Source organism: Pseudomassariella vexata (assembly GCF_002105095.1).
Source record: "Pseudomassariella vexata strain CBS 129021 chromosome Unknown BCR38scaffold_11, whole genome shotgun sequence".
NCBI classification, from domain to species: domain Eukaryota; kingdom Fungi; phylum Ascomycota; class Sordariomycetes; order Amphisphaeriales; family Pseudomassariaceae; genus Pseudomassariella; species Pseudomassariella vexata.
Window position 1 is genome coordinate 1,137,446 of NW_024467966.1, and position 10,246 is coordinate 1,147,691.

Genomic DNA, 10,246 nt, shown 5'->3' on the forward strand with positions numbered 1-10,246 from the left:
ATAGCAAGTCCCGGCTATAGCCGCCACCTGGTAATGTCTTACAAGGATGGGACTAGAAGAGCAGGCTCCAGGTAGTAGCCCCAGGCGATTCTGCGAAGGACGGAATGAAATGGTTGTGGGATCCCTCAGTTGCTCAGTAAACTGGCCGTTGCATGGTGGTTTTTCAAGGAGCAATTCGTGGCTCCAGATTCAGTCTTTACAGCACCATAATCTATTTGCGACTTGCCCTCTCCGGTCCCAATCCCAATTCGCATCCGCCTCATCTGAACAATCTGAAAGTACATCCTCGCTATCAAAATGCCGATGCCTCTCCGTCTTCACCGTTCTATGCACACCTTGGTGGCTCGCTTCTGCGGATTTCTACGTTTCATGGTCAGTATCGCCAATCCAGTGCGTGTCAGTACTCAACACGCAGTACTCACATAGCTCCTCTCGTCCGAACTTACATCCCATATTCGAATGATGTAGATATCGTTTCTGAGTTCAACCTTGTAGAGGCGGTCGTTGTATAGTGTCTGCAGTGCCCGAGAAAGCGCTTCTGGACTCTTGACTCGGTTGGAATGTAGACGGATCATGCCCGTGCTCAGTTTGCCGCTATTACTTCCGCTCATAGTCGATTGCGAGTGTGTTGTTCTTATAGGCATGTCGAAGCATATGATTTTCGTTGGTAGTCAAATTATTTCGGCCACGGAACTGGGGACGAGATGAAATATATACAATATATACGGGTGTCAGTCAAAGCGACGTGTTTGAATATCCATGTGCCAACCAGATGATCCACAATCCTCAACGCCCCAACCGCTTCGTATTTCGGTGAAACGCAGCCAATAAAACAACATGAGCCCCTGTTGTTCCACTACCTTGGACCAAAGATACGATTGCTGCGCACGGTCACCAGGTGGCACCAATGAGCCATCTCACGTAAGCGCCTGACCTGTAGATGCATCCAGCAAGGCTTTTCGTAAGGCAGGTTCTGCCTTTTGGTCTCCTGACGTCAGGCCGCCCTCTGGTGAAGTTACCTGATCGCCAGGTACATTGCCTTGCTGCGACGCAGGCTCTGTGATCAGGAAGGGTGCACAAGATATCTCACCAACGTTCGTCGGGAACGGCCCGCTGCGGGGGATAGAATGAGAACCACGGTACTGTAGTCAAGGTAGTCAAGCCTAGAGCCTCTAGGCCCATGATGGTTCTCACCCTTGACGTTCAATGTTCGCCTGTTGTCGCGGGCTGCACAGCGCCTAATCTTTATGTCAGATTTCGCTCTCTAGACTATTCAGCATCTTTAATAACGATAGAATACATAATATAACATTGATGGATTTTCCAGTTTCGTAGGATGAGGCTGTGTCTCATTCCGAAAACAGCCTAGATCTGTGTAAGCCAAACCCCTGCTGCATGTATAACGGCACAGATTTGTCGCTATTCTCCTCCGAAAAAAAATGGCGGAGACTGAACTGCAGCTCCTGTGAGCTTCCCTGCAGTTTCACGCAGCACATGCGGGCTGGCTGGGGTGTCGGTCACCAAGTTGGAGATTTCATGTTCAATGGTCAGGCTGAACCCCTCCTGGTACGCGAGTTGTTGGAGGTTCTCAACTTCCAAATGCAATTCACATAAGGCGGTCATGGCCGCCAAGTGGTTCCATGTCGAATAGGAGCAGATTCAGCCGCCGTATTTTCCAATGTCGCAATCCCAGAGAGCCGTAGTCCTCGAGTCTGCCCAAGGCCTTCCATCACTTCCTCTCGATGAACAAATAATTCCACACGACACACGCTCAATTGATAGTTGGGATTCGTCCATTTCACCGACGAGGTCATGTCCGCCTTGGACGAATCCAACGTTTCGATTTTCACAGGCTTCAATCCCCTCGATTGTCGGAAACCAGTTCACTTCGACCGATCTGGGAAGCTCAGGTCTCCGCCGGCGCCCCGAAACTCCTCCGAGGTCAACGCTGCCCATACCAAGCCCAAGGAGCACTCAGACACCTGCACAAAATGGTGATTATTCACCTAGTCTAGCCTCTGAGAGTGGGCAATCCGACTTTTTGACCATTAAAACCATTGAACACCTGGGCTTCGGTGCTCCGTGGCCACACAGGCTGCATACGCAAGATTCAAGAGAGTCTTCACGGTCGGACACGACCGAAAGTGACGCTGAAGGCTTGGGAAATGAAGCCTCATATCAAAATATTCCTGATGCTGCGCCCTGGGCCATAACCAACAGTGACCTCATCGATGTTGACAAGAAGGCCCGTTCGTCCCAACCGTGGTCCCAGCCGTGCTCACACCCTAGTATCGAGGAGTTCACAAGATGTCTGGATGATGAAACAGAGTTGGAGCAAATGACTGCCGAAGACATCGGGGATAAGCTGCGAAACGCATACGTGGAATCCAAACACAGATCAACTGATGGCTATTTCGTGCCAGACGATAAGTTGCATGCCATCCTCGATTCCTCCGTGGTGAGGCATCTCCTCCGCCAGTCATTTCCCTCTGAAACGGACCAGCAATTGGATATCAAGACTCAGGAAATATGCAGCGACCAGTACATCTCTAGCCGATGGAGGATCTTTGCCATCTTGGTCTTGATTGGGAATGTACACTACATCAACGACTTTATCGACAACCACATCAGTGATAGCCACCTTCCGCTGAGGCAGCAGAAGACCCATTGGAAGAAAACTAGACGGAATCCTTTCCTGGCGAGGGAAGACAGGAAAGATGGCCCTGTGCGCACTTGTTTTAGCCAGTGGCGCCCCGAGCATATGGATGCCTTCTGCAGAAGCCAGTACGAAATTATGGCGCCACTTCTTGACATCGGCTGCGAAAAAGTTTACTTCTACAAGATGGACGACAAGGTTATCCTCCCTTTCCTGGGGTGGAACCGCAAAATCAGCGGTGGCTACGGGACAGTCTGGAAAGTCAAAATCCACGCAGCACATCACAACTTCACTTGTTCGCAACATGCACAAGCTCAGTTTCCATACCTTTCACTCGGAGAATACTTTTCTAACGGATTGGAACATAACAACAACCTTTTCTTTGCCGTCAAAGAAATCCATTCCGAAAACTACGAGGGATACCGCGATGAAGTGAGAGTCCTCGAAAGGTTTAGTGGGCCAAACAAGGGCCACCTCCACCTCATTCGACTTCTGATGGCCTTTCAACACGGCTCGAAATATTATCTACTTTTCCCTTGGGCCAACGGAAACCTCGTCGACATGTGGAAGTCTACCCGACTGAATCCTCACGACTCGCAAAATGTCCAATGGCTCATGGAACAATGCCTCGGGATAGTCGACGGGTTGGAAAAGATCCACCATCACAGATCATGGCATAAAGACAAAGGGCCCGGCACCAGCGATACCTCAGAGACGGTATGGGAGAAAGATAGGGGTACCCACGGCGACATCAAACCCGAGAACATATTGTGCTTCAACTCTCCGGGAAAGCCCAGTCATCTCGTCATATCCGATTTCGGCTTGACCCGGTTCCATTCGCGCAACTCCGTCTCCAACATCGCTGTTGAGCTGGTCGGCGGCTTCTCTCGCACGTACCGCCCTCCGGAGTTCGACATGCACACCCCGATATCTCGGAAATACGATATTTGGAGCCTTGGCTGTTTGTTCCTCGAGTTTGTCACGTGGTTTCTTCTTGGCTACCAAGCGACTCGTGGAACTTTCCAAGACGAGCGCTTGCGAGACGACAATCCCACCGTTCCTGCATTCGAGGACGACAAATTCTTCAACTTGACGCCCGCGCCGACGGGTCAGGGTCACTATATCGCATCCGTGAAGGAATCTGTACGGAATGTAAGATACATATCCAACCCCTGCTTGGGCACTGAGTCGCACTAGTGTTATCCCAATGCATCATCACTGACAGACCGCAGTGGATCAACCACCTTCGTGGCCTAGATAACTGCTCCGACAGCGTGGCAGATTTCCTATATTTGATTCAAAAACATCTTCTCGTTCCCGTAGTCGATAGTCGCTGGAAGACTGACAGGATCCGTTGCCGTTTAAGGGAGATCCGTGACGAGTGCCTCAGGCGTGAGCAATATTGTGTCAACCGGACACACTCGTCACAGCCGCCTGAAAATTCGACTTACGCACAACCGATCGTGGGGCAGTTAAGAGTAAGTTACATTTGTTCATCGCCCGTGGGATAAGGCTGACTCCCGACAGGAGGTATCCACTCTAGCAAATGTCCCAGAAGATCCCGATCTTGAGCTTTCCGGCGATGGGGAAGAGGACGGCATTCAGCTCATTTTGGATCTAATGGAGAAGGAAGGAAATGTAGTGAATCAAACTACGTTCAGCTCCAACAGGACACCAGAACTGACTCCGGAGAATACCAAGGTATCCCAAGCTGTCGGGGGGCATAACGAGAGACAAACGCAATTGACAACCAAACACTCCCAAGGACTCGCCCAAGCTGAGGAGAACTACCAACTGTTGGGTACACCCCAAGCGCATCACGATAATTCTCGAAATGTTGCGCCTCGATCACTTCCTCCATTCCAAGGCCAGGAGACCACACTGATGAACTTCGACACGCTGTTTTCGACCCAAATGTCGCACGAGGATAGGTTGTCATCAGCAACGACGACAACGCCAGTGATGACGGCACAGAACAGCAACGAAGGCCTCAGATCCTTGAAATATTATGAGGACCCCGCAAGGCACTTTTGCTTAGGTCATGCGACTTATGACAAGGAAGATAGGGGCTCGGATTTGCACCACGCCGGCGATGGATCATTCCATGGCTCTCAGGCCGACCAAACTCAACTAGTGCAGCAACCCAGCAGAAGCGTGCAGACGCAGGATCCCCCAATCTGTATACCACCCGCCCAGACTGTACCAAATGAGGCATTTCATGACCCTCCAGCCAGACCACTTCTAAACGGGAGCAATTCAGGGACAGAATGTAGATACGAGGGTCATACAAATAAAAACGCCGATGCGAATGTACATGAAAAGCCGCAGCCGCAGCGAGAGCAGAAAATCAAAGTCAGGAAAGCGAGGGAGTACCGGAGGTGGATCAGAGAAAGTTTTTGTATCTTACGCATCCGGCGGACATAGAGTGTCATTTTAACCATACCAGATACCCAAAAAGGAGTTTTTAAAAAGGTACAAAAAATACCTAACTAATAAAATTGTAATAACAAGTAATTCAAAGACCTATAATTTGGTATTGTGTGATGTTTCCAATTGCTTGACAGAAGATTAGGCTTATTACCAACCTTCCTGTTGATATATGTTTCTCTGGGATCATTGTCTCTGGAAGTGAATGCACCAAGACTTGAATTATTCATTAAACGGAACTGAAGACTCAAGCTTGATGTTGTCTCGCTTGACCTTTGGATGACTGAAACTAACGCCTTGTTCCACGTTTAATGGATGGAAAATGGGGATAGGGGCTAATGAAGTGGAAATGTGTCGATCCAGTCGTATCCCCTGCGTAGTATGACTTCATCATCCCTACGAACTGTTTTTCTCATGTCAATAGTTGCACAACCGCTATGTAGGGTCGAACCCACCATGCTCGGCAATATACGCAAGCCGACAACAACTCCTCATTCCGGCATCTAGAAACTAGCCTTTGATTTCGAGCCATCTCTACTTTCTAAAACTGTTCCCGCTGACTGGTGCCGCACTTTTATTCCAGTCACTCTCAAAGCCTCGATCAGTCATAGCGGAGTCAAGCCGTTCAACAAAATACGACGCCTTCGCCACTTCGTACGATCTCGTCTAGCGCATCCCTGCCGTCGGCCCGCTTTTCCTACTATTTACCTCTACCCTACATCCCTGAGTCATCTTAACATATCTGCTCTCGACCTAGAATGCGGTACCAGATTGGATTGCGCCTGGTATATCTTCTCGACTTTCTCGTCGACGTCGATGTCCTATGGCCCTGTCCGATCCGGCAAAGCTCACTTGTGGGGGCTGAGATTTCGGATTGGATCCTTCAGGTTCCGAGCGGTACCGTCAAAGTACCCGATATCATTTTTTCAGAGCGGGCTGCACTCGTTCATTGGACCATCCGGGAGTAGAAAGAAAGTGGTGGGTTTGACATCGTCCCAGGGTTCTGGCTGCTGCATTACTGTCCTCGGACATAGAAGATGCGGGGATGTGGGAGAACGTCGCCAGGTACCTCAAAACTGGCAGGTCGTTCAAGGGTATTATCGGGGATTATGACAGTGCGCACAGTATCGTTATGCTGAACTTGAAATATAGAGGTGAGAAGAGCAGAGTTGTAGAGCTCGGCAACGGGGAGGGATGGAGTGTGCATGTCGAATGCCAGAAGGATTCTAAATCTGAGTTGCATGGTCTTCGACTGCGAGAGATACTGGAGACGGAGTCAAGTGAGCGTAGGATGCGGGAAATTAACTATTATTATTATTAAATACGCCGTAGGCTCGAAGCCCCCGGTACCTCTACTAGTACTCCCGTATGTCAAACCGTGCCCTAATGGCTGGACTAAATACATACGCTGCGTCGTCGGTTCGTCCTATTGGCGACTGCGTTGCGTTGACTACCATACTACGTTGGTTCTCAACCTACCAACAAAGTCCTCCCTGAGAAGATCGATGCTATCTGGGCCTTGAAGCTGTCCGACCCGTCCCTAGCAGCCACCTTACAATAGTCCCACTAACTACTGGTTCTCCTGTTGCCGTTGCGAGGTCTCTGCGAGAGTATAGTGGCCGTGGTGCGATAGCGGCCCGTAATCGTTCCCTCGGTCCTTCTAACAGCCCGCAAAAGAGGATTACGTGCTCTGCCGTCTCAGGGGCGTCGCCACAGCGGCATAGCGGCGAGTACACGCCAAAAGCCCCTGTCTTGAATAAGAAGGCTGCTAGTCCTATTTTTTCCGTCCTGATCTGGCACAGCGTAGACGCTTCCAGTCGGTTCAGGCCGAAATACTTGCCCCCTTTCGGTATCTGCATCGAAGGGCCCTCCGGTTCCTCAGCGATGGCGCGTCGCTGGCGATCGTGATGCTCTGCTCCGGTGAGCCATCTCTTCCTCCAGTGGCCGAGGAGGGCAGCCGGGACCTCCTTTTCCTCACTCATCCACTCGGAGCCCCGGGCCTCCTTCTCCATAGTGTACCCTGCCGGTCGGAGTAGCTGCGACGCCTGCTTCCTCTTCGCCGGCCTATCCTGCCGGAGTATATGTGACGCTTTAGCGCTCGCGCTGCGAAGCAGATTTCTCTTCCCGCTAAGCCGTAGCCGTTCTTCAAACTTAGCAGCCCGGGCACTAAGATAGAGGTCTAGTGGCGGGATTGCTGCTTCTGCTTCCAGGTGGCGAATCGGCGTCGCTTTGTGGGCGCCACAGACTACCCGGAGGCACTCGTTTTGTATCCCCATCAGGCTCTTAGCTGGCCCTGCCGGTTCCTCACTTATAGTATGCCACGCAGTCGCCCCGAAGGCGATCGCGCGACGGATAACCACCGTATATATGTCAGGGTACGGCTAGGCCGAAGGCAATAGTACAGAGTGATGGGGAGTAACGGGTGTCCCTCCTACGTAATACCGGGTGGTCACTGGCGGTCTCAGGTAGGGGTGCCCACGGTGATGCATTGATCTCTGCCCTCTCTATCTTCCTCCGTCTCGACTTCTTACTTATAGCCAGCCGAGGTTCTCTCTTGGATTCTGGATGTTTGCTTCCGTATGTCTGTGTTCCTCCGACTTCGGCCAATATATTGGACAGCGGCTCCTTATCTGCAACCAAGCGATTCCCTATCCGCTGCAAACGGCTTCAACGGCTCTCATTCGCCACAAGCGGCTCTCTAGCCGCCACAAACGGCTTCCTACCTGGTGGAAGCCGGCCCGCCTCGGATGACACTTGTGGCTCTGACAACTCCTTCCCTATCCTACTTCGAGATGGTCCTTATATAGATAGCTAGGCCGCCGCTTGGACCCGGCATAACAGCAGGGTCGGCGATGCCAAGGATCTTGACTCTCGTCATCCCAAAGCTTCACATAGATTGTAATCATGATTCGGGAGTCTTTTGTCCGAAACACCCCTCCGGCGGCCCGCCGGTGTCCTGCGTTCAGTGTCCTGACACCCACTGGTGCCTATGGCATTCTGTTCTCTGACAATATAACAGCCTCGCCCGTATAAGATCGCAGCCCCACGACATATTGACTAGCTTTGTCAGGGCTAGCTTTTGAGTTGCCATTTTTGTTTTAACACGCTCAACATGGATAATTAACTATAGTCGACGTGGTAAGGAGTATGCTTGGTATTTAGCGTAAGCTTCGTAATCATATTACGGTATTAAAGAGAATGCCTCAAGAAGCTAATAATTATATAATATGAATCTTCTATGAACAGATCCCAGATCCCACACGATTATCTATGCCAAATACAAACCATAATATTGTACAGTACAACACCAACACCAACACCTTACGTTACAGCTTTTTGTTAACATCCGAATCATACCTTGCAACTCCACGCATGGCCTCCTTACATGGCAACCATAACTCCGGCCAAAGCACTCGCCGCGACCCCCAGCAACACCATCCCCGTGCACCTCGCCCCCGCCGCCCCAGCCGTGCTCGCACCACTAGCCGCCGCAGTGGCCTCAGCCCTAACACTACTTTCAGCGCCCGTCCAGTGCGCGTTGAACTCACCAACCTCGGTCTGGTACGACGTCGGTACATCATTCGTAAACCACTCATTCGTCGTAACTGCCGCCCAGCCAAACGCCGATTCATCCAAGCTTTGCTCTACTGCCGGTCCAGCTGCGTCGCCCGCACTGTAGATAGCCGACGTGATAAGCTGGTAGTCAGGCCGCTCCACGAAGGATTTATCGACGCTGTAGAGGGCGCTGGCCAGAGAGGTGAAGAATGTCCCGGTGGCCCAGGTGGGTTGGGGACCGGAGGTCGGGTAGGCGTAGGACATGTAAGACGAGGCGTCGACCGAGGCCGGGAGGGTGAGGGGGGCAAGAGTGGAAGTGCTGCTGGGCGCAGCCGTGGTGGTAGGAGTTGGTGTGGTACCGCTGCTTGTGGACGTTGGTGAGGGGATGGGAGTGCTTGATGTGGTGGAGCTGATGAATGTACTCGTGGCTGACTCAATTGTTGATGAGTTGGTCAAGTCGGTTGTGGTGAGGACGGAGGATGCCGATGTATTTGTCAGCGCCGTATCCGTTGATGTTGTTAACAAGGCGGTGTCGGAGGTGGATGTGACGGTGACGATTGATTCCGTCGTACTGGTTACGTCCGTTCCGATGGTGGTAGTGACAGTTGCAGTCGCCACGGTCGATTGGGCGCTGACGAGAGACAGTGCTCCCAAGCAAGCGAGTACTATATGATTGTATGCCATGATTGAGATGAATATTCGACACTCGTCAGAGGCGTGGTGGAAATGGCCAGGAGGATACAGGATGTAATCCGGGCAGTCATCACATCTATATATCCAAATCCGGAGGACCCCCCCTTTGACTTTGATTTGTACGTCAATCCGCATACATGCCCGAAGTCCGGGACCGTTGCGCGTATAAACTTTGCATCTTGAATGCTAATTCCGGGTCAGACCAGACCGTGTGGCGAATAGGAATCAATGGACCTGGACACTTTGGGATTCTTGGCAGCTCGCGCTTTTTAGTTGCGGCGCTGGCGTGTTTGCTTAGGCACGGACGATACCAAGAATAACCGGGCTTGCGTCAGTGAGTACTGGTATACCTTTCCCTAGCTCCAGACTGCGAATAAGCTTGACATTTTGACTAGTTCAGTCAGGATTCCGAGACTTGGGTCAATGTAATTGACTGTGTATCAGTAATATCCAAGGTGCTTCAAATATTCCTCATTTTCGAACAGCTTGGTAGGCACTTGTGCGGTATACAAGATGACACATCAGACCAGCTCAGACACATACACAGTGGAAGTGAAGTGACTTCCGGAGCGTTTACCGTTACAGTCGGCTAAATCGTGCTTGTGATGATGACAGTGGAAGTCACCGTGATCGTAGGGATGTGCAATAGAGACGAGTAGAAAGGCGTGGCTGATGGTCCCGCCTTCAGGGCGTAGATGAACAGGATGGCAAGCTTGCATTCGGCTCGGGCGATGTTTCGAACATCTTGAAGGATGGCTTGCACATTTTGAGCTGCAAAGGCAGCAAAAAGGGAAATGAGATCTGCATCTTTGTCTACCGAATGTTTGGGAGCCTCTGGCCTAGAATGAAATACAGAGTTACGAGCCGTGTTTGCCGTAAGATACTTATACTGAGAGACATCTAACTAGGAAGCTC

The 10,246-nt window shown here is 51.2% G+C and overlaps 2 protein-coding genes across 2 annotated transcripts; both read left to right on the forward strand.

Annotated features, from left to right (window-relative positions):
* The first annotated feature begins 1,427 nt into the window (after positions 1-1,427).
* Positions 1,428-5,169, forward strand: BCR38DRAFT_476674 (uncharacterized protein). The gene is made up of 3 exons (XM_040863050.1): positions 1,428-3,808; positions 3,889-4,134; positions 4,184-5,169. The coding sequence occupies exons 1-3, from the start codon at positions 1,679-1,681 to the stop codon at positions 5,078-5,080; spliced, it is 3,273 nt and encodes a 1,090-aa protein (XP_040713020.1). The 5' UTR covers positions 1,428-1,678; the 3' UTR covers positions 5,081-5,169.
* A 3,115-nt stretch (positions 5,170-8,284) lies between these two features.
* Positions 8,285-9,145, forward strand: BCR38DRAFT_442546 (uncharacterized protein). The gene has a single exon (XM_040860823.1). The coding sequence runs from the start codon at positions 8,354-8,356 to the stop codon at positions 9,017-9,019; it is 666 nt and encodes a 221-aa protein (XP_040713021.1). The 5' UTR covers positions 8,285-8,353; the 3' UTR covers positions 9,020-9,145.
* The last annotated feature ends 1,101 nt before the right edge of the window (positions 9,146-10,246 follow it).

What these genes read in the sequence shown, in the direction of transcription:
- BCR38DRAFT_476674 (XM_040863050.1), top strand. Translation starts at nt 1,679, where the DNA reads ATGTCGCAATCCCAGAGAGCCGTAGTCCTCGAGTCTGCCCAAGGCCTT. An exon ending in TGAAGGAATCTGTACGGAAT is followed by an intron (nt 3,809 to 3,888) that starts GTAAGATACATA and finishes GACAGACCGCAG; the next exon opens with TGGATCAACCACCTTCGTGG. An exon ending in CGATCGTGGGGCAGTTAAGA is followed by an intron (nt 4,135 to 4,183) that starts GTAAGTTACATT and finishes GACTCCCGACAG; the next exon opens with GAGGTATCCACTCTAGCAAA.
- BCR38DRAFT_442546 (XM_040860823.1), top strand. Translation starts at nt 8,354, where the DNA reads ATGCCAAATACAAACCATAATATTGTACAGTACAACACCAACACCAAC.